Source organism: Xyrauchen texanus, chromosome 29 (genome assembly GCF_025860055.1).
Source record: "Xyrauchen texanus isolate HMW12.3.18 chromosome 29, RBS_HiC_50CHRs, whole genome shotgun sequence".
NCBI lineage: Eukaryota > Metazoa > Chordata > Actinopteri > Cypriniformes > Catostomidae > Xyrauchen > Xyrauchen texanus.
The window spans coordinates 19,315,326-19,337,944 of NC_068304.1; the positions used below are offsets into that span (position 1 = coordinate 19,315,326).

Sequence of the window (22,619 nt, forward strand, 5' to 3'; positions counted from 1 at the left end):
AGTTTGTGCTTTCCCACTAGTCACATTTGTGTATTGATGGATATAATTCAGTGTAAATCTTAGAAATGCATTAATAGCAGTACCTAAGGTACCAAATTTGCTATTTGTATTTTAACATATTTTGCTTTGAGGACATTATCTTTCTGTGGTGAAGTAGAAATGAAATAGTTTGGTGTATATCATTATTTATATCTTACCTCTTACTGTAATACTCCACAAACATGGAAGCAAAGTGTGATCACAGTTGTGACCAGTGGGATTAAACCCCAATGTAAATCAACATTCTGTCATTATTTAATTTGGAGTCTCTCTCTCTCTCTCTCTCTCTCTCTCTCTCTCTCTCTCTCTCTTTTTGATTGAACAATTCTTTCTAAGATATTTTTTACATTGTAATTATGCTTGTTTATTCCATTAATTTTATATAATCGTTTTTCCCTCATGAAAATTGCCCTATGTGTGGAATTCAGCATGCTGGCTATCCGTAAAAGACGTAGAAGACCTCAGCAGGATGCTGAAGATAACATCATATTTGAAACTGAAAAGCCTGGTCTTCAAGAGCAGTACATCAGCAAATATAAAGGCAAGACAATTCAAATATAAGTACTTTGGATTACTTTTGTATTGCAGCTGAACTGTTGAATTAGTAAAATGTTAGTACATTTCAGATATTTCCATTTTTACTTATTAAATGAGATTGCAGACACCCTGTAACAGTAATCAAAATAATGTTTTTTTCTGCTTTAGGCCGTGGCGTTTTCACCACTGAATCTTTCTGCAGAGGAGACTTTGTTCTTGAATACAGAGGTGAACTTCTGAGTTCAAAGGAGAGTCTTGAACGAACTAAAAACTACACTGAAACTGAGAGCACATTCTTGTTTGATTTTCAGTGGCATGGAAAATATTGGTGGTAAGTACATCAAGAACTGTTGACTTGATGTAGCAGGGAAGCTCAAAGAGATCTTTTTCTTCAAGAGAGTAAAAGGGCCAATTTTACCAATAATGATCATTCTCTCATCATTTACTCATTCTTATTCTATCTGACTCCCAATTTAAGTCATCATTCCCTATAAATCTTTATTAATGAATAACTCCTTTCACATTTGAAATGTAGAGTGCTCTGCACATGTGTCAAGTGCAAACAACCGTAAACCAGCTTCTCTCATGAACTACAGCGGAGGATTTATAGAGAATAATGACATATTTGGGTTGAATTCTCACCCAAAGCTAATTTTATCACTTCAGAAGACATGGACTAAACACTTGAGAGGTACAGGTGCATCTAAAAAAATGTGAATATCATGGAAAAGTTAAAAATTGGAACTTTCATATATTCTAGATTCCTTACACATGAAATTTTTTTTTTTGGTTTTAATGTTGATAATTACAGCTTACAGCTCATGGAAATAAAAAATCCAGTATCTCAAAATATTAGAATAAAGAATTTATAATACAGAAATGTCAACCTTCTGAAAAGTATTTTAATTTATGCACTCAATACTTGGTCAGGGCTCTTTTTGCACAAATTATTGCATCAATGTGGCGTGGCATGGAGGCAATCTGTCTGTGGCACTGCCGAGGTGTTCTGGAAGCACAGGATGCTTTGATAGCGGCCATCAGCTTGTCTGTATTGTTGGGCACAGTAATACCATTGTTAGAAAACCAGTTACTTGTAGTTCTGGCTCTGTGGGCAGGTGCCAAGTCCTGCTGGAAAAGGAAATCAGCATCTCCAAAAACCTTGTCAGCAGATGGAAGCATGAATTGCTCTAAAATATCCTGGTAGACGGCTGAATTGACTCTCGACTTGAGAGAAAACAGTGGACCAACACCAGCAGATGACATGGCACCCCATATCATCACTGACTGTGGAAACTTCACACTGGCCTCTCCACTGAGCAACGGTCCAGTTCTTCTCCTTTAACCCAGGTAAGACGGTTCTGGCGTTGTCTCTGGTCTTGGAATGGAACAGCACTCATTCAGCAATGACCTTCTGTGGCTTACCCTCCTAGTGGAGGATGTCAATGAGTGTCGTCTGGACAACTGTCAAGTCACCAGTCTTCCCCATGATTGTGGTTGTGTGTACTGAACCAGACGGAGATTAAAGGCTCGGGAAACCTTTGCAGGTGTTTTGAGTTAATTAGCTGATTAAAACTCTTCTCAGGTTGATATTTCTGTATTATAAATTCTGTATTCTAATATATTGAGATACTGGATTTTTTATTTCTATGAGCTGTAAGCAGTAATCATCAAGATTGCAACAATAATTTTTTATGTGAAATGAATCTAGAATATAGAAAGTTCCACTTTTTGAATGAATTTTCCACAATATTAAATTTTTTTGAGCAGCTGTATGTTTTCCCTTTATAACCTTTTTGAGCTTGAAAGCTTTGGACTCCATTGGCTTACATTGTAAGGACCAAAACACGTCAAAAATGATTACCACAGGAGACAGAAAGTCATATGAGGGCGAGTAAATGATGAGAGAATTATAGTGAACTGTGCCTTTAATATAAAACAGACTGTAGATGTGAAAAACACTTCTGTATATGTCTTGCATACATTTAATGGTAAGTGTGTGTGTTTATATAGTATGGATGCATCCAAGGAAGACAAGTCCCTGGGAAGACTTGTCAACGATGAGCACAAAAATCCAACTTGCAAAATGAGAACTGTTGAAGTGAAGAAAAAGCCTCATCTTTGTCTATTTGCTGTACGAGACATTTTACCAGGTGAAGAAATCACTTACAACTATGGCTGACTCGGACTGGCCGTGGAGAGCCAAGGTACCATAAAGAAAATGCTAGAATTCATAAGCAGCAATATATGATGCCTTTTTCCTGTCATTAATTGCTAATGTGTTTTGTGGTCTCATATTTCTCCAGTCTTTAAATGAACCGTCAACAGAATCCAGTGATGTAAAATCAGTCAGCAGTTTGGGCCCACAGAAATCGGTAAGTACAGTTAATTCTGCTTCACTCCTTGTAATGACAAAATGGGTAATTTTGAAGCTTAGAGGCCGGATTTTACAATGCATTAAAACAATATAACTAACTCTTAAAGGAGTAGTTTACCCTAAAATAACAATTCTTTCATTATATTCATGCCATCACAGATGAATATGACTTTCTTTCTTCAGCAGAACACAAATAAAGATTTTTAGAAGAATATCTCAGCTCTGTAGGTCCAGTACAATGCAAGTCAACAGGTACCAAATTTTGATAGTCCCAATGTAATCGACACAACTGCAGTCCGGCCATTAATGTCTTCCCAAGCTAAATTAATGATGTTTATAAGAAAATAACAGAATTAAAAAGTTATGATAATCTTCACTTCTGGTCACATTCTTCCCTTCCACGACGCTTAATGTAAGTGTTAACAAGTCAAGTGAGAAGTGATACAAAATTTCTTTGACTTGTCCTCACTTTTCCCTCAACTATACCAGAGCAGTGCTTACCAAAAATAAAACAACTTCGTTAAATTAACAAAACATACATCTTACCTTTTGGCTCACCTCAGTGATGCTTAAATGTCTTTAGGTGCCACAGTTTTTAACATTGACAATGTATATTTTACTCTTGGCTTAAGCTAAATACCTCTTTTATATCTACAGCAGCGGTTTCAATCAAGAATGTCAAAGTTGCGACAACATCATGAAGATTGTTATAATCGCTTTAAAAGAGCAGAGACTGAGAGGAATGAGAGTGAAAAGAAACATCTCAAGCTATTGCATGATCAGGTCACTAAACAGCTGTCACAAAAGATTGCTCGGTGAGTAATATATATGAACACAGACGCATCACAAATAATTAACACCTCAATTTCTTTACAGGTGCTTTTTGGTACTTTTGAGCCTTTCATTTAGTCCATATGATATTACTTCTGATTATGTTTTCCAGCTGTCCCCGTCACCCACTGAAGTATGCACATCTGATACACCATCACATTCACCACTTAATGTGCCGCAATCCTCATCACCTTTGCCCTGTGCTGCATCCACCGCAGGGAATGGCTTATCACAGGAACCTGAGCCTGTCTCATTAAGGGAGGTGGGTATACACATTTAGTAGACAATCTGTGGATGTCGCCATACCAGTTTAGCTTCTGGTACATGCACATTAATTTGTGTTTGTTTTATGCTTGGGTAATGCAGTTACTGCCTCCTAAAAATGAAATAGAACTCAATTTAAACAACTTTTAACATTTATGTACCCCCCCACCACCTGCAACCACACATACATTCCAGTGGTCAAACATAAAATAACAACAGACACGCATATAAACAAACAGTCCAAATAAAATACTTGATGACTTAAAAACATATACAATTAACCAACATACCCCACCTGCCCACATCCCTCAAATTTTTTTTAAATGGTCAAAATTAACTCTGAATTAACTGAATCACATAAATTTGCTGGGAATAAAATACCCAAATACTAAATGCCCTGTTTGGGCCACTGAAAGATGTCAGATGAAAAGCTGTTTACGGGCAGTATGCTGTCAGAGCCAAAGTTTCAGATTTAGACCAGTTAAATAGAATTTAGACCCCAGAGCCTTGCCTGTAGGTAAGGGCTTAATTACCTCGCCAAGCTCCTCCAAGTTTATCTCCAGAATCAATAAAAAATGTTTGCTCAGTCAACAGTTTAGGGAGATCTAATGGTTCCACAAAATTTCTAATATCTTCATCAGTAGACGAAAACATGGAACTATAAAGATCAAGATAGATTTCTTTAAAAGTATTATTAATATCAATGGTAAATATTTCACCAGCAGCAGATTTAATTGAGGGAATGGTAGAAAAAGACTCTTTCCTTTATATATCTAGCCAAAAGCTTCCCTGCTTTGTCCCCCGACTCAAAGTATGACAAAATAGTATTATATCTGTATTTCAATCGGGTCAATTCTCTGAGGCCATCAGACGACATTTGGCGCTTCAGCTCTGCCTCGGCACTTTTAATATTCCCTCCAACTCCACGAGTTCTCATGCTTTGGATTTTTTGATGAATGAGGCATACTGTATGATCCGACCCCTAAGAAATGCCTTAAGTGTCTACAAGCCACGCCCACAGAAGATAATGAGGACCAGTTGGACTCCATATAAACAATGATTTCGGACTTTAAAATTAGTTGGAACTCAGAATTTTGCAAAAGGGAAACATTAAAACACCAACTATATTCTTTTTTTTTTTTTCTCTGTATGTGGCAACACCTTTAAACTCACCAGAGTGTGATCAGAGACTAAGATGTATAGTCCCTACCATATGGATTCAAATGTATAGACCCTACCATATGGGTTCAAAAGTCTCCAAATATCTGTAAGACCAAGATTTGTACACATCCTCTGAAGCGTAGATGTTGCTCTAGGGGACTTACACACTTTTCCTTTACTATGATCAAGGACTGAATCCATCAATAGATTAAAGTCTCCTCCCAACATTATATTGTTATAATGCACATTGTTATGTGCAGAAATATTAGCCAAAATCAACCTTTGCCCCTGAATTTCAAAAAAAAAATAATGACTCTAATTTAACTTTAATCCGTTGGAGACATTTGAATTGTAGATGTTTACTTATCAATGTAATGACTCCCCTGCTCTTACTCGAGCCAGCACTAAAGAAAACATGTCCATCCCATATCTTCCCAAAATGTTCAGCTTCCTGCAGAAAACTTGTGTTTCTTTAAGAAACACTATATCCTATTTCTTACGTTTTTAAGAAAATAAATAACCTTCCTTCTTTTTATGGGGTGTCCCAACCATTCACATTCCATGTGAAGAGTGACAATCCACTCATATTAGTATTTGACATTAACATAGTAGAGAAATTAGATAAAAATGTAATTATAAAGACCACATTCCACATTGGTGCAACAATCAACCCCGAACTTTCCCCAGCAAAAAAAAAGAAAAACATGTGCATTAACCCTGCGCACAACATCACCAATTGGTGTCCATCCCTCTAAACTCAAACAGTCCATGTACGCCTACGATAGTCCCTGCGACAAACTTGCCATCAGATTGCTCAAGTCCGGTGCTTCCACACAATTTTTTTAAACAGAATTACACATCAGAAGATCATCTATAAAACAAACTCCAGCCCATAAGCGGAATAAACACACAAAAAAAGTGTAGATTCATCCACTTAATTGTCTTGAAGGTCTGGGCCTGCACAAAACAAGCTCCAGCCGCTAGCGGAACCTGCACAAAGCATCTATTCAGTTCTTTGTGCAGTCAAACTCACTCCAATGTCCTGTAAGAAATATTCCACAAAACAAACTCCAGCCAACTTGAGGCATAAGCACCTAAAACAAGCAGATTCATCCACATGGCTTACTCCAATGTCTTTATGTAGGACAATGCTTGCTGTGACATGTAAATAGTATGCAGACATCCTTAGTATCTGTTCTCAATTTGGCCAGGAATATCAGTGCAAAAGTGATCATCCGTTGATGTCATCCGCTGATTCTATTTAGAGAACATGTCGACAATCAACAGAGCAATGAAAATTGACACAGCCTGTCTCTAAAATCCGAAATGATTTTAATTGTTTAATTTTCGATTAGCACGTTTTTAAAATCATGGTAAATGGGATACTGTTTAAAATATTTGGAAACTACCCAGCTCTATTCATCGATATACAATTAAATCATCCTATAAACCAGCCCTAGTGAGAACATGAGAAAACGGCACATTTTTATATAAAAATACATTCCTCTTGCTGAATGATCAAATTCAATGCTGTCCCGCATTTTGTGTGTTCATCTTTCTGCATGTTTGTCTGTCAGTGCAACCAGGTGAAGCATTAGATATTTACATACAATGATATTAACAATATAAAAAATCTCCACCAGTTGACACTTTATTTCTATATAAATATATACAGTATATCGTGGAGATGAAACGGCCACCCAGTCTTAATATCTCTATTAAGATAAGTCACTATTATTACATAAATGTCCAACCATAATTATTTGATAAAAATTTTTGTGCACTCAAATTCCAATCACATATTACTCTCCAAAGAAGGGCATTTTAGATTATTAGAGAAATTATGTGAGAGGTACGTGACATGCTATGCAGCATTTTTAATGCTTGTATGATAACCTGAAAGAGTGTCTTGCTTGTCATTACACTTAAGTAACCACAGTACAATGCTAATTAGATTTACAGAAACCACATAATGCCCATAGACTACTAACACCTTATCTTATTTAAAAGTTCACTCCCCTTATTTGAGCACTGAAACTTACTGAAATTGTACATCCTTATTTTCATCATGTGTTGTTCTCTTTTTCAGTACTCATGGAAAGCCCTCAGTGATTCAGATGTTACAGACTACAGCGATGTTGACTATGTACCCAAGAGCAGCTCAGACGAATCAGATGATAGTGCTTCTGGATATAGCATGGTTGAAAGTAGCTTAGATGAAGCTAATGAAAAGACTTCTGGAAAAGGTATGGTCAAAAGTTCTCTGAAAAATCCAACTTCACCTTTTTCACAAAGCTATAAAGATACAAGCAGTTCATCAGACACAGGCGTGACAACACCATCACCAAATGCTAAAGTGCAATGCAAAACCAAAGAGACAGACCCTCTTCTGAAGATAGGTCTTTTATTCAATCAATGCCATCACCTGTGCAGGATCGCAAGTCATATAAGAAGAAGCAGTATTGTCTTTATTGCTCTAAGCCTTTTTCAAAAATGGCAAGACACCTTGAATCTGTCCATCGCAATGAAGTGGACGTTGCAAAGGCAGTTGCGTTTCCAAAACATTCTAAAGAGAGGCGAATCCAGTTAAACCTCCTTAGAAAAAGGGCAACTTTGCCCACAACACAGATGTGGCAAGAAATGGACATGGAGAGATGGTTGCCTGCTACCGTCCAAAAGAGAGCAAAAAAGCCAAGGATTTCATTCACTGTGTTTACTGCCAAGGGCTTTACAACAAGCGTAGCCTTTGGAAACATTTAAAGAACTGTCCTCTGAAACCTAAAGATGATGAATCCAAGGGCAGGAAAAGAGTCCGATCACTCTGCGCTCTGAAAACTCCAGTTGGTTTAGAAGTGAGCAAAGGTTTAAAGAATATACTTTCCATTATGAACTATGATGAAGTTTCCCGTGTTGTTCACTCTGACTGCTGCATCATGCAACTGGGGGAGCACATGTTTAATAGGATGGGATCTGATGTTAATAAACATGACTACATCAGACAGAAGATGAGAGAAGTTGGCAGACTTCTTCTTGAAGCAAGGAAGATTACTCGGCTAAGATCTATGGTGGACTTCATCATTCCAGCAAATTTCAAACAAGTCATTTCAGCTGTTAAAGTTGTATCTGGCTATGATGAAGAGAAAAACTGCTACCGCATTCCCTCTCTAGCTCTCAAACTTGGTCATTCTTTAAACAAGATCTGTAGTATTGTTGAGAGCAATGCCATGATGTACGGAGACCATCAACGTGCTGAGTGTGCTCGAGACTTCAGAAAAATACACCAGGCAAGATGGAACGAATACATTTCTGCTGGTGCTTTAACTACTTTAAAAGAAGCCAAGTGGAACACGCCTCAGATCATTCCTTTCACTCAAGATGTCAAAGTTCTGCATGCACATCTGGAAAAGAAACACAAACAGTTCCTAAGCAAGCTCAGAAACTGCCCATCGGCAAAAAGCTATTCAGCTCTTGCTAAGGTCACATTGACGCAAGTCATCCTGTTCAACAGAAGAAGAGAAGGTGAGGTATCACGAATGCTTTTGGCAGCTTTTAAAAGCAGGGATTCTTCTGAGCTACATGAAGACCTAGCGATCTGTCTTTCGGAGTTCGAGAGAAAGTTGTGTCTGCACTTCACCCGAGTTGAGATCCGTGGTAAACGAGGGAGAAAGGTTCCTGTGCTTCTCAAGCCTTCAATGGTTTCTGCCATGGAGCTGCTTGTTGAAACACGTGAGGTTTGTGAAGTCCCAGCTGAGAATCCTTTTCTGTTTGCCAGATCAGGAGCAATGTCTGCATACCGAGGAGGAGAGTGCATTTACAGAGCTGCTCAGGAATGTGGCATAAAGAATCCAGAAGCACTGTCATCAACTAAGCTGAGGAAACACATAGCAACCATGTCAAAAATCTTGAACCTTGATGAGAACGAAGCAGATCAATTGGCTGATTTCCTCGGTCATGATATCAGAATCCACAGACAATATTACCGCTTACCGGAGGGGACGCTGCAGCTGGCAAAGATGAGCAAGGTCTTGTTAGCAATGGAAAAGGGAACACTCTCAGACTTCAAAGGAAAGACGCTTGATGAGATTGAAATTGACCCAAATGGTATGAGCATGCTTGCATGTCTATGCTAATATTTTTGTCTATGCAAGTTTTTTGACAGAAAATGTAAGAAAAAAAATTACATTTGAAAGTATGATGCTATGATGATATTATATTTTCATTCATCAATGCTTTCTTTTAGAACAATTTGAACCCCTCGTTAATGATATGTCAAGTGATGAGGAGGATTGCAGCGACCCATCTCAGTCAGCATCCCCAGAAGAGACGGCTCAACTGTCTGGATCACAAAAGGATCAAAGTAAGCAAAGTTTTAACCAATCATTTAATCACCAAGAATTACTTTTATATTAACTAAAGACAACAATCAGGGAGGCCAGTTCGGAAGTAAAAAGGTTGTTTTATATCTTGGGGTATGCCTCTGGGCTTTCTTTAGAGAAAATAGACTGCAAGTTTAAAGAAAGTAAATGATTTAAATGTACATTCAGTAAGGTTTCAGCTGTTTTGCTGGCTTTTGTTCGGCTTCTATATTTTCACACATCTTTTTTTTATGTAATTACAATTGTATTCATTAATCACAGAACATATGCATAGTATAAAACAATGCTGTTTATAAGAATATGACACAATCTTGTGTTTTTTATTACAACTAGTGCTGTCGGTCAATTAAAAGTTTTAATCGTGATGAATCACATAATTTTACATCATTAATCATGAATAATCACTGATTTTGAAAGTGCTAAAATTTTACCTTTTAAATTGAAATTAATTTTAAAATGTATAATGGGAAAGATCAGGGCTGTGTTTCCCAAAAAGAGCATTGGTGCCTACAGTATTTACGATCTATCCCAGAGATCACAAAGTTGTCTTTTGTTCCAAATTGCATGCAGGTCACTTACAATATACATTCAGGTCCATAAATATTGGGACATCGACACAATTCAAATCTTTTTGGCTCTATACACCACCACAATGGATTTGAAATGAAACGAACAAGATGTGCTTTAACTGCAGACTTTCAGCTTTAATTTGAGGGTATTTACATCCAAATCAGGTGAACGGTGTAGGAATTACTACAGTATGTATATGTGCCTCCCACTTTTAAGGGACCAAAAGTAATGGGACAATTGGCTACTCAGCTGTTCCATGGCCAGGTGTGTGTTATTCCCTCATTATCCCATTTACAAGGAGCAGATAAAAGGTCCAGAGTTCATTTCAAGTGTGCTATTTGCATTTGGAATCTGTTGCTGTCAACTCTCACTATAAGAGCCAAAGAGCTGTCACTATCAGTGAAGCAAGCCATCATTAGGCTGAAAAATCAAAACAAACCCATCAGAGAGATAGCAAAAACATTAGGTGTGGCCAAATCAACTGTTTGGAACATTCTTAAATAGAAAGAACGCACAGGTGAGCTCAGCAACACCAAAAGACCCGGAAGACCACGGAAAACAACTGTGGTGGATGACCGAAGAATTCTTTCCCAGGTGAAGAAAACACCCTTCACAACAGTTGGCCAGATCAAGAACACTCTCCAGGAGGTAGGTGTATGTGTGTCAAAGTCAACAATCAAGAGAAGACTTCACCAGAGTGAATACAGTGGGTTCACCACAAGATGTAAACCATTGGTGAGCCTCAAAAACAGGAAGACCAGATTAGAGTTTGCAAACAACATCTAAAAAAGCCTTCACAGTTCTGGAACAACATCCTATGGACAGATGAGACAAAGATCAACTTGTACCAGAGTGATGGGAAGAGAAGAGTATGGAGAAGGAAAGGAACTGCTCATGATCCAAAGCATACCACCTCATCAGTGAAGCATGGTGGTGGTAGTGTCATGGCGTCGGCATGTATGGCTGCCAATGGAACTGGTTCTCTTGTATTTATTGACGATGTGACTGCTGACAAAAGCAGCAGGATGAATTCTGAAGTGTTTCGGGCAATATTATCTGCTCATATTCAGCCAAATGCTTCAGAACTCATTGGACGGCGCTTCAGTACAGATGGACAATGACCAGAAGCGTACTGCGAAAGCAACCAAAGAGTTTTTCAAGGGAAAGAAGTGGAGTGTTATGCAATGGCCAAGTCAGTCACCTGACCTGAATCCGATTGAGCATGCATTTCACTTGCTGAAGACAAAACTGAAGGGAAAATGCCCCAAGAACAAGCAGGAACTGAAGACAGTTGCAGTAGAGGCCTGGCAGAGCATCACCAGGGATGAAACCCAGCGTCTGGTGATGTCTATGCGTTCCAGACTTCAGGCTGTAATTGACTGCAAAGGATTTGCAACCAAGTATTAAAAAGTGAAAGTTTGATTTATGATTGTTAATCTGTCCCATTACTTTTGGTCCCTCAAAAGTGGGAGGCACATATGCACACTGTTGTAATTCCTACACCGCTCACCTGATAAATACCCTCAGATTAAAGCTGAAAGTCTGCAGTTAAAGCACATCTTGTTCGTTTCATTTCAAATCCATTGTGGTGGTGTATAGAGCCAAACAGATTCGAATTGTGTCCATGTCCCAATATTTATGGACCTGACTGTATTTATTTATGCCATTTACGATTGATATCAAAATGCAATTATTTGTATTTGCTTTGTAAAATAAATGAATATAGTTAATTTCAGCATATTGTGGGATATTCTGAATGAGTCTATTTTTATTTTTTGATCCAATTGTTGTGACTTCATTCAATGTGGGAATTGTGTAAGAAAAAGTCATCATGAAAGTTAAAGTATTAAAATAATGTAATTTTTGCAAGCCCTTGATATATCAATAAATTAAATGTATTGTGCAGTCCTAAAATGGGCATTAAATCTCTTTAACACTCATCCTCCACAATATTAATCAGTTGGAAGTATATGGCTTTCTTTTTTGGTTTTGCACAGCAACCATACAGCCACGTTCATGAATATGTGCACTATTATGCAAATGAAAGGGTAAATAGCGGTTAACATATGCTCGTGAATTGCCACAAGGAACTTGCATCATTATAACCAATATAAACTGCAATGACTCAAACTTAGTGTTTCAAAAAAGCATACACCACTTGTAAAAGAGTATTATTAAAAACCTTGTGTGTATTAACCCACATTCACACCTGTGGAAAGGCAGGAAAAAACTGAAAGTAACATTGGATTGGTGGCGTCATCTAGCGCCACACAACATAGACGTCATTATAAAAGTCCTCCCAGTATACACACTGGGACATCAGAACACAACGGTAAATGCATTACTCACGATTAAGAACAATTTACTAATTAATCCCATACGGTAACGTGATAATTTTGTTTGTCATTTTTAATTACAACATTACCAGGAGAGAAACAGCACCTTTAGCAGAAGATTAATATTATTGTGTTAATACTATTATGTGATCATAGGCAGCCTCACCTTATTCTCAGCTGTTTATCGAAAACTGCACTCCTGTCAGATCGTCAAAGAATAGCACAAATATTACTAACTGCCATTGGCCATTTGGGCCCCATCCTCACTCGACACAAACTCTTTCAAACACACATCATGTAGGTGACTGATTTTGGTTTCAAAGCTGGGAATTTTCCTGAAATGTAAGCAGTTGGCATCCCTGAGCAATAAGCATCTGAGGGCTTTTCACATTTTCTAATAATCTACAGATTACAATATGTCATGATTGGTTCTGATTTAAAACTTTATTTCCTTATTTTTTTCAGGTTCTTTAAAGGCTCCAAAAAGAAAATGGGAGGACATTGAGGTAAAAGCAATAGAAAGGCACATGATGAGGTTCATCAAGACATGCAAAGTTCCTGGTAAGCAAGACTGTGAAAGATGCATTGAAGCAGAGCCAGAGGCTTTGAAGGAGCGAACATGGACTGGCCTGAAAAACTATGTGCTGAAACAGGATCACAACTCTCAAAAAAAAGGGTGCTTTGTAGCCGTGTAGAAGTAAAATGACTTTTCAATATTCAGCACTTTTTTGAATTTTGTTTCATAAGCTGTTCACCACTATGTGTTTAACACTTTTTCATTTTCTCTTGAAAAAACAGTTGTTAAAAGTAGAAGTGAAAGGGATGAAGAGGGAGGAGTGAAAGTGAAGTAGACGGAAAAGAGGGAGGAGTGAAAGTGAAGTAGATGAAAAGAGGGAGGAGTGAAAGTGAAGTAGATGAAAAGAGGGAGGAGTGAAAGTGAAGTAGACGAAAAGAGGGAGGAGTGAAAGTGAAGTAGACAAAAGAGGGAGGAGTGAAAGTGAAGTAGACAAAAGAGGGAGTGAAAGTGAAGTAGAGGAAAGAGGGAGGCGTGAAAGTGAAGTAGAGGAAAAGAGGGAGGAGTGAAAGTGAAGTAGAGGAAAAGAGGGAGGAGTGAAAGTGAAGTAGAGGAAAAGAGGGAGGAGTGAAAGTGAAGTAGAGGAAAAGAGGGAGGAGTGAAAGTGAAGTAGACGAAAAGATGGAGGCGTGAAAGTGAAGTAGAGGAAAAGATGGAGGAGTGAAAGTGAAGTAGAGGAAAAGAGGGAGGAGTGAAAGTGAAGTAGAGGAAAGAGGGAGGAGTGAAAGTGAAGTAGAGGAAAGAGGGAGGAGTGAAAGTGAAGTAGAGGAAAAGAGGGAGGAGTGAAAGTGAAGTAGAGGAAAAGAGGGAGGAGTGAAAGTGAAGTAGAGGAAAAGAGGGAGGAGTGAAAGTGAAGTAGACGAAAAGAGGGAGGAGTGAAAGTGAAGTAGAGGAAAAGAGGGAGGAGTGAAAGTGAAGTAGAGGAAAAGAGGGAGGAGTGAAAGTGAAGTAGACGAAAAGATGGAGGAGTGAAAGTGAAGTAGAGGAAAAGAGGGAGGAGTGAAAGTGAAGTAGAGGAAAAGAGGGAGGAGTGAAAGTGAAGTAGAGGAAAAGAGGGAGGAGTGAAAGTGAAGTAGAGGAAAGAGGGAGGAGTGAAAGTGAAGTAGAGGAAAGAGGGAGGAGTGAAAGTGAAGTAGACGAAAAGAGGGAGGAGTGAAAGTGAAGTAGACGAAAAGAGGGAGGAGTGAAAGTGAAGTAGAGGAAAAGAGGGAGGAGTGAAAGTGAAGTAGAGGAAAAGAGGGAGGAGTGAAAGTGAAGTAGAGGAAAGAGGGAGGAGTGAAAGTGAAATAGAGGAAAGAGGGAGGAGTGAAAGTGAAGTAGAGGAAAAGAGGGAGGAGTGAAAGTGAAGTAGACAAAAAGATGGAGGAGTGAAAGTGAAGTAGAGGAAAAGAGGGAGGAATGAAGATATAGTTAATTGTTTAGGCCAAGGTTCTCGATCTCGATTATATATTATATTTTATCTTCTACAATGTGTTCACTGCTCTTTCAACATCTTGGCATTTCTTAGGATTAAGAGAATGATTGTGCATGCAGTGCATTTGCATGTAATATTCTTTGCAACATCCTGTCAATGTTATATATTGCAAAGTCAATTTAAAAAAGTTTGCTTGTACAATACAGTGTGGTGTGTTTTTCTATCCTCAATTGTTTGTATATCAGTATCAGAGTCCCCAAAGAGTCATTCAAGACGAGTTTGTTAACGTCGGAGTCCTCAAAGTGTCTATTAATTGGAGTGTGTGTAACGTCTGAGTCCTAGAAGAGTCTATTAAGTGGAGTGTGTGTAACGTCTGAGTCCTCGAAGTGTCTATTAATTGGAGTGTGTGTAACGTCTGAGTCCTCGAAGTGTCTATTAATTGGAGTGTGTGTAACGTCTGAGTCCTCGAAGTGTCTATTAATTGGAGTGTGTGTAACGTCTGAGTCCTCGAAGTGTCTATTAATTGGAGTGTGTGTAACGTCTGAGTCCTCGAAGTGTCTATTAATTGGAGTGTGTGTAACGTCTGAGTCCTCGAAGTGTCTATTAATTGGAGTGTGTGTAACGTCTGAGTCCTCGAAGTGTCTATTAATTGGAGTGTGTGTAACGTCTGAGTCCTCGAAGTGTCTATTAATTGGAGTGTGTGTAACGTCTGAGTCCTCGAAGTGTCTATTAATTGGAGTGTGTGTAACGTCTGAGTCCTCGAAGTGTCTATTAATTGGAGTGTGTGTAACGTCTGAGTCCTCGAAGTGTCTATTAATTGGAGTGTGTGTAACGTCTGAGTCCTCGAAGTGTCTATTAATTGGAGTGTGTGTAACGTCTGAGTCCTCGAGTGACATTAAGTGGAGTGTGTGTAACGTCTGAGTCCTCGAGTGACATTAAGTGGAGTGTGTGTAACGTCTGAGTCCTCGAAGTGTCTATTAAGTGGAGTGTGTGTAACGTCTGAGTCCTCGAAGTGTCTATTAAGTGGAGTGTGTGTAACGTCTGAGTCCTCGAAGTGTCTATTAAGTGGAGTGTGTGTAACGTCTGAGTCCTCGAAATGTCTATTAAGTGGAGTGTGTGTAACGTCTGAGTCCTCGAAATGTCTATTAAGTGGAGTGTGTGTAACGTCTGAGTCCTCGAAGTGTCTATTAAGTGGAGTGTGTGTAACGTCTGAGTCCTCGAAATGTCTATTAAGTGGAGTGTGTGTAACGTCTGAGTCCTCGAAATGTCTATTAAGTGGAGTGTGTGTGTAACGCTGGAGTCCGCTATAGTGTCGGTTTTGAGGGCTTTTACACTGGCAGTTTAGGATGGCATGAAAAGTTGTTAATGTGTCATGCGGACAGGTTTGGGGAGAAACGGAATACATGTAATGGGATTACGTATTTAAAATACAAAATATTAGTAATATTAGTTTTCCACTTTGTAGATCAAAGAGATTAATTTGCATTTTATTGTCATTTGTTTCTTTTAATATTCAGTGCTTTCAGATGGAAGGAATATTTATCCATATAAATGTGATCTTGTTTTAGAAACAACACTGCATAAGATATTTCAGTTTTTCAGAGAATGTATTTTTAACATGTGTATTTTGAGTTTTTATAGTCAAAACAAGTGAAAAAAAAATCTACCAGTGCTGAAGTAATCCAAAGTATTTTGAATAAATTACTGACCTTGAGTAATCTAATGGTACATGTTACAAATTACATTTTCCAGCCTGTATTCTGTAATCTGTAGTGGAATACATTTCAAAGTAATCCTCCCAACCATGACATCAGCACTACCTGCAGGAGGTGGTTGGAGTTCGGTGTCAATAGATCTGTGGCATGAGTCACATGAGTGACACAGCAACCTGTACTTGGGGATGCACTTAGAAGTAAAATAACTAGCACATAAGTTTTTGCTGATTCAAGCACGATGACATCATCAGTTGGTTGCAATATTGGTTCTCACTGCTGAATTTGGTTCAAACCATTTTTTTTTCTTAAGGTTATACAGCAATTCAAGTTAATAGTGAGAAGAATTGTGGCTTGCCTGTCTAATTGTGGCATCTCAAAAGTCCAAATAAAAATTCAGTTGTCTAATCCTCAACCATGAAGAAACTGATATTTTACTTTCTAACAATGATATCTCTGTGCTGGCTTGTACATTTCTTGTCAATATGAGAACTTTGCATTGAAGCATGTTTCTGCCTACTTGGAATAAATTTTTTGTAGCATTTTCACCCTCTAATATTATTTAATTATCAAGTCCTAAAAGTTTGACTTGATCAGAGTTTGTGTATCACCACAAAGTCCTAAAAGTTTGACTTGATCAGAGTTTGTGTATGTCCCTAAAAGTGACATAAAAAATACTGTCCCTAAAGTGAAGGTAATTTGTCAGGTCTTTAAGGAAAGGTTTTATTGAAAATATCAAGTGATATTTGTAATGAGAGCATCTCCTGAAGTGCAGTCATGTTTTTCTTTTGTCTCTAGACCCTCTAGAAAGGGGTGTCCCCAAAGTTAGGGTATTCTGTCATACGACCTCATTTTGTGGTTAAGTAGGTATGTGTGTGTGTGTGTGTGTGTGTGTGTGTGTGTGTGTGTGTGTGTGTGTCTTTGTATGTTTGAGTGCATGTTTGCATCTCTGTGTATTTGTGTGTATACACTGCGACACACCGCTGCAGCCTTGTAGCCTCCACACCAGCCTTCAAGAATGGGATCCTACACACATCTGCTGTACTTTATCTTTTGTTCCTTTCAAACAAGTGGCAGACAGCTCAAATAAACACATTTGAATCTGCTCTGACTCGGCTCCACACTTCTGCAATGTACTACAACAGTCCAGAGCTGCTCCTTGAGTGTCTTGCTTTTTTGCCCAGAAGATTTTTGTGTTTAAAATATCTCTTGTATCTCTTGTATATTCTCTTCTCTTCATTACTTAAAATCATTAACAAACAAACATTTCTTCGTCTCATTATGTCTCTTTATGTCTCTTCTCATCTTCTCTCTTTTGTCTTTTCAAGTCTCTTTTTGTCTCTTAGGGCTTGTCTCCTCAAGTCTCTTCTTTTCTCATTTCATCTGGTCTCTTCACATCTCTTTTAATCTTTTCTAGTTTCCATTCTTCATACTCCATCTTGTCACATCATGTTTCCTCTCTTTATGTCTTTTAATTTCTCGTCTCTTCTCTTCTCATTCTATCTAGTCAATTCACATCTCTTCTCTTTATGTCTCATCTTGTCTTGTCTTTTTTGTCTATATGTTTCTTGTCCCATCTAGTTTTGTCTCTTCACATGTCATCTTGTCTCTTTATGTCTCTTCTCATCTCTTGTCTTTGTCTCGTCTCATCTTTTCATGTCTTTTCTCATCTTGTCTCTTCTCGTCACTTTTCGTCACTTCATGTCTCTTTACACCTTCTCATCAATTTTTTTTTTCATGTCGGACCTCATCTTGTCTCTTCTCATATCGTCTTGTTTCTTTTCATTCTTTTGTTTTCTCTTCACAACCCTTGTTGGTGCATCTTGTATCTTCACGTCTTTTTATGCCTTCTCTTATCTTTTATTCTCTTCTCTCTTCATGTCAGATCTTGCCTTGTTTCTTCTCATCTCTTCTTGTTTCCTTGTCTCTTCTCTTCCTGTCTCATCTCTTTTATCATCTGATCTTTTCTCACCTCTTCATGTCTTTTTCATAGTGTCTCATCTTATCTCTTCTTCTCTTTATGTCTCATCCCATCTGGTCTCTTCATGTTTCTTCTTTTCCTGTCTCTTCTTGTCTCTTCTCTGTTCAAGTCTCATTTGGTCTCTTCTCGTCTCATATAGGTTTGTCTCATCAGGTCTCTTCTCTTTATTTCTGATCTTGTCTTTTCACATCTCATCTCTTCTTGTCTCATCTCTTCACTTCTCTTCATGTGTGTTTTTGCCTCATCTCATCTAATTTATTGACATTTCTACTTACCTTGTTTCTTCCCATCTCTTCTCTCTGTCACTCTCCATCTTTCTCAAAATCTCCTCACCCTCACACTCTCCTTTCATTTCTCTGCCTGCGCTTATGTACTCTGGTTTAGATTTGTCTTTATACGTTTCAAAAGAGCACACAGAATGCCTGTCATTTGAAAGGTTACCTGGATAACAGAATTCCCCATATGCAAGGATTTGTATACTAGAACAAATTGAGACTGTCTCCACCACCACGTGGCAAGAATATATCTAGTCCATCTGTTTAAAAAGGTCAGCCTTTTTATAAAGTCATGAAGTCCTAAACTGAGTATCCATTATTACGGTAAGCACCGCTCCAAATGGCTTCTTGTGTCATTGAACAGATTTCCCCTGTCTCCTTCAGTAAAGGCTTTGTTGCGTTTTCTTTATTCTAATACCACTACAGCAGTATAGTGGGAAATTACTTGTGTCATATGTTTCCTACGGTTTGCCAATACTGAGCATGGTGATTATAACCCTTGAGGTGCTGATGATAAGTGTTTCTCATTTATGCGGTTGGGATATTGATTGTAGTAAATCAGACTTATTTGTTGGTGAAATTGGTTATGAGAAAAAAGAAAGAGATGCACAATATACTAGGGAAGATCATCTGGTCATCATTGCTGAGCAGCAGCAGGTTGGTAACCAATCATAAATCAACAAAACGTATGGAAAACACAAATAAATCCCACATCCTACGACCTCTAATGGAGTGTTCTATCAGAAAGACTCGCAGACTTGGAGGCCAACAGAGATAGATCAACACCCCGATAGTGCGGCAATGTCCAGAGTTCGCCTGCGTGCACTGACTGCGACATGTACCAGTGTACCAACATATACAAGCAGGCACACTGAGCACAACCCCCTTGTTTTCATGCTATTAAAGTATTTTGTTGATAGAATATCAAATCAGTTGTGGGTCGAGTCTCCTGCACACTTAATGTTAGCGGGAGTATTTGTATAATACTCAGAGTTTCTGCCATTGAAGAGCATACCAAATCAGACTGTTATGAGATCCAATTTTAGTTATTATGCTGCAAGGCAGCTCACTTTATTTTGGAACAGAGCCTTTGAGACATGGTGTTTAATGCTGGTGGATATATATTTTCATTTTCTGTCACTTTCCACATTATTTCCTTTCATTGTCCCTATCAATAATAAGTGGTGAAATAGCAAAAAAAAAAAAAAAAAATGAAAAGATTACAAGACATACATTTGTACACTGTGTAAAATCTAGATAGCTTAAAATATTCACCCAAACACACTGTTCTATTTCTTACCACAGATTAAAAATTCACCCTAACACAGTTTTTTTTTCTTGCCACTGATTAAGTTGACTGGTATGTAACCCTTGAAAAAAGAAATTTATAGACACACAATGTTGCACTGTACAGACACATTCGCCCACTTCCGCTCCATCTCTTTATCAGCACAAACACATGTTTCCACCCACCGAGTGAACACACACAGGAGTGGAGCTCGCACATGCATTCTCATACCTTCACATAAGAGAGAGCGTGAAGCGTCACCCTCTGTTTTTCACACCCGAGTCCTCACACCCCTGCTCAAGGTGTGTTGCAAGTATTCTGATGCATATCTGATATAAGAGCTGCAGGGGGGACAGCGCTCATTAAATAGAATCTAATTAGAAGGCAGAGTTAGTTATGTTAGTTCACATGACTGTAAAACATGTAGAAACTTTTTAAAATTATGAATATATATTGTATTTACATACACTGGCAGCCAAAAGTTTGGAACAATATACAGATTTTGCTCTTCTATTCACTAGAATCACAATGTATAGTCAGGGCATTAATAACATGATTACAAATTACAATTTGAAAAAATAACTTCTTAAACTTCTTCAAAGGGTTCTCATCAATCGATCCTCCTTGTGCAGCAATGACAGCTTTGCAGATCCTTTGCAGTCTAGCTGTCAGTTTGTCCAGATACTCAGGTGACATTTTACTTCATGCTTCCTGTAGCACTTGCCATAGATGTGGCTGTCTTCTCTGGAACTTCTCACACACCTTACAGTCTGACTGATCCCACAAATGGAGTTAAGATCCACAACACTCTTTCCTCACTCACTCAATGTTCTGTCAATGAGTTGACACTAGGGATTCACTCTTGGGAGCCCAGACATCTCTGATCTTTGAGAAAAGGCCAATGAGAATTGCCGTGTGGAATTTGCATGCCACTCCCCCGGACATACTGTTATAAAAGGAGTGCCACTTGCAAACACACATTCAGACTTCTTCGCAGCCTGTCCCTCCAGCCGAGATGAAGGGGTTTTACAGCCCCTACTTCATCGTACCCAAAAAAGGCGGCAGGTTGTGGCCAATCTTGGACCTGCGAGTTCAGAACCGGGCTCTTCACAGACTCCCGTTCAAGATGCTCACGCATAGACTCATTTTAGGGAGCGTCCGGCATCAGGATTGGTTCACGGCAGTAGACCTGAAGGACACTTACTTCCATGTCTCGATTGTTCCTCGACACCAACCCTTTCTTTGCCTTCAAGGGTTGGGCATACCGGTACAAAGTCCTCCCCTTCGGCCTGTGCTTGTCTCCTCACGCCTTCACAGGCAGCCCTTGCCCCGCTAAAGGAACTATCTCTATGACTGGCTAATCCTAGCTCACTCGCGGGACATGTTGTGTTCTCACAGGGACCTGGTGCTCAGGCACCTCAGCCACTTGGGGCTTCGGGTCAACAGGGAAAAGTTTAAGCTTGCCCCGGTTCAGAGCATCTCTTTTCTCGGTATGGAGTTAGACTCGGTCTCGATGACGGTTCTCAATGATGTTCTTCCCAAGCGAAGACCCCCATAGATGTGCAGTAGGATCAGTGCTTTCCGTACTGCAAGAGAAGTTGGAGGGACGGCTTTCCCCCTCCACCTTGAAAGTGTATGTGGCCGCTATGTCGGCGCATCACGATACAGTGGACGGTAAGTATTTAGGGATGCACGATTTGATCATCAGGTACCTGAGAGGCGCAAGGAGGTTAAACCCCCCAGGTTGCACTTCTTTCCATCTTTGGGGAGCTCCTTTGGAGCCCCTTGAGTCAGCTGAGCTAAAGGTGCTCTCTTTAAAGACTGCCCTCCTGACGGCGCTAATCCAGAGACCCTGACCGGGCTATGTGCCCAAGGTTCCCACGACCCCTTTTAGGGATCAAGTGGTGAACCTGCAAATGCTGCCCCAGGAGGAGCAGAAGAGAATGTGCTAAAGAACATCTTGTTTGTTTTAATGAAAGCATGGAAATCTGACCTTCTGTATGGAGTGAACATGGTCAATGTCACAAATTTGCTTACATATTACAAATAGTGCATAATATTCTTATTGAGTATTCATTTTACGTCATAGCATTTCTTTGCTTTAATTTTTTCAAAATTATTTAAAGTTTGGATTTCCAGAATTTCAGTGTGAATACAGAAATTTTTACTCCACGTTATTTCAAATGTAACGTGGAGTAAATACAAATGTCTATAGAAACCAGTAACTGCAATGAAGTTCAATTCAAAAAGCATTTCTGATTTATTCCACAAGATATAATACTAATACCTTAACAGTACACATTAACATATGTAAATTATGATTGCATTTGCTAGAGTAGCAGAAGTGTGATTTCAGATATTTGTGAATATTAGAGAGAAAGTGAAGGGTAAACTGTGGTCTGTATTTTTCAGCTTTAAAATAAAGTGTGAGCACTGTCACCACCATTCCCTCCAAATAGCACATGGAAGCTTCCAGGAAGACAGAATCATGTAACACAAAAGACTTACATTTTTTCCTTTTAATTCAACTCTCTTCAATTTACCTCCTCTTCCTGTGGTTCAAGGTGAGAATGAGTTGCTATGGTTGCATTGCTGAGATCAGTCCACCTCTTTCAGTCTTTCAAAAGGTTTGTTTTTATTGCTCTCCATGTTTCAAGGGCATTTCTATGAGAGTGGTACGAGGAAGCAAAGGCTCTAAAAACAAATATCCAGATCTTCTTGGATGTCTTGTTTGATGTAATGTGTGTGCATGAATGTGTATATATGAAAAGTATACTGTACATACTGTATAGTTATATTCGGGGTATGAAATTAACTTTTTTGCCCACCAAATTATGTGTCTGGTGAATGCCCAGTTTTACCAGACTTTTCATAGTTTAAGATTTCT

The 22,619-nt window shown here is 38.8% G+C and overlaps 1 protein-coding gene across 1 annotated transcript; it reads left to right on the forward strand.

Moving 5' to 3' along the window:
- Positions 1–438: 438 nt before the first annotated feature.
- LOC127623015 (uncharacterized) lies at positions 439–13,183 on the forward strand. Its single transcript, XM_052097232.1, has 9 exons — positions 439–580; positions 745–907; positions 2,587–2,726; positions 3,583–3,698; positions 3,894–4,043; positions 7,296–7,605; positions 7,835–9,307; positions 9,447–9,563; positions 12,954–13,183. The coding sequence occupies exons 1-9, from the start codon at positions 439–441 to the stop codon at positions 13,181–13,183; spliced, it is 2,841 nt and encodes a 946-aa protein (XP_051953192.1).
- Positions 13,184–22,619: the final 9,436 nt, after the last annotated feature.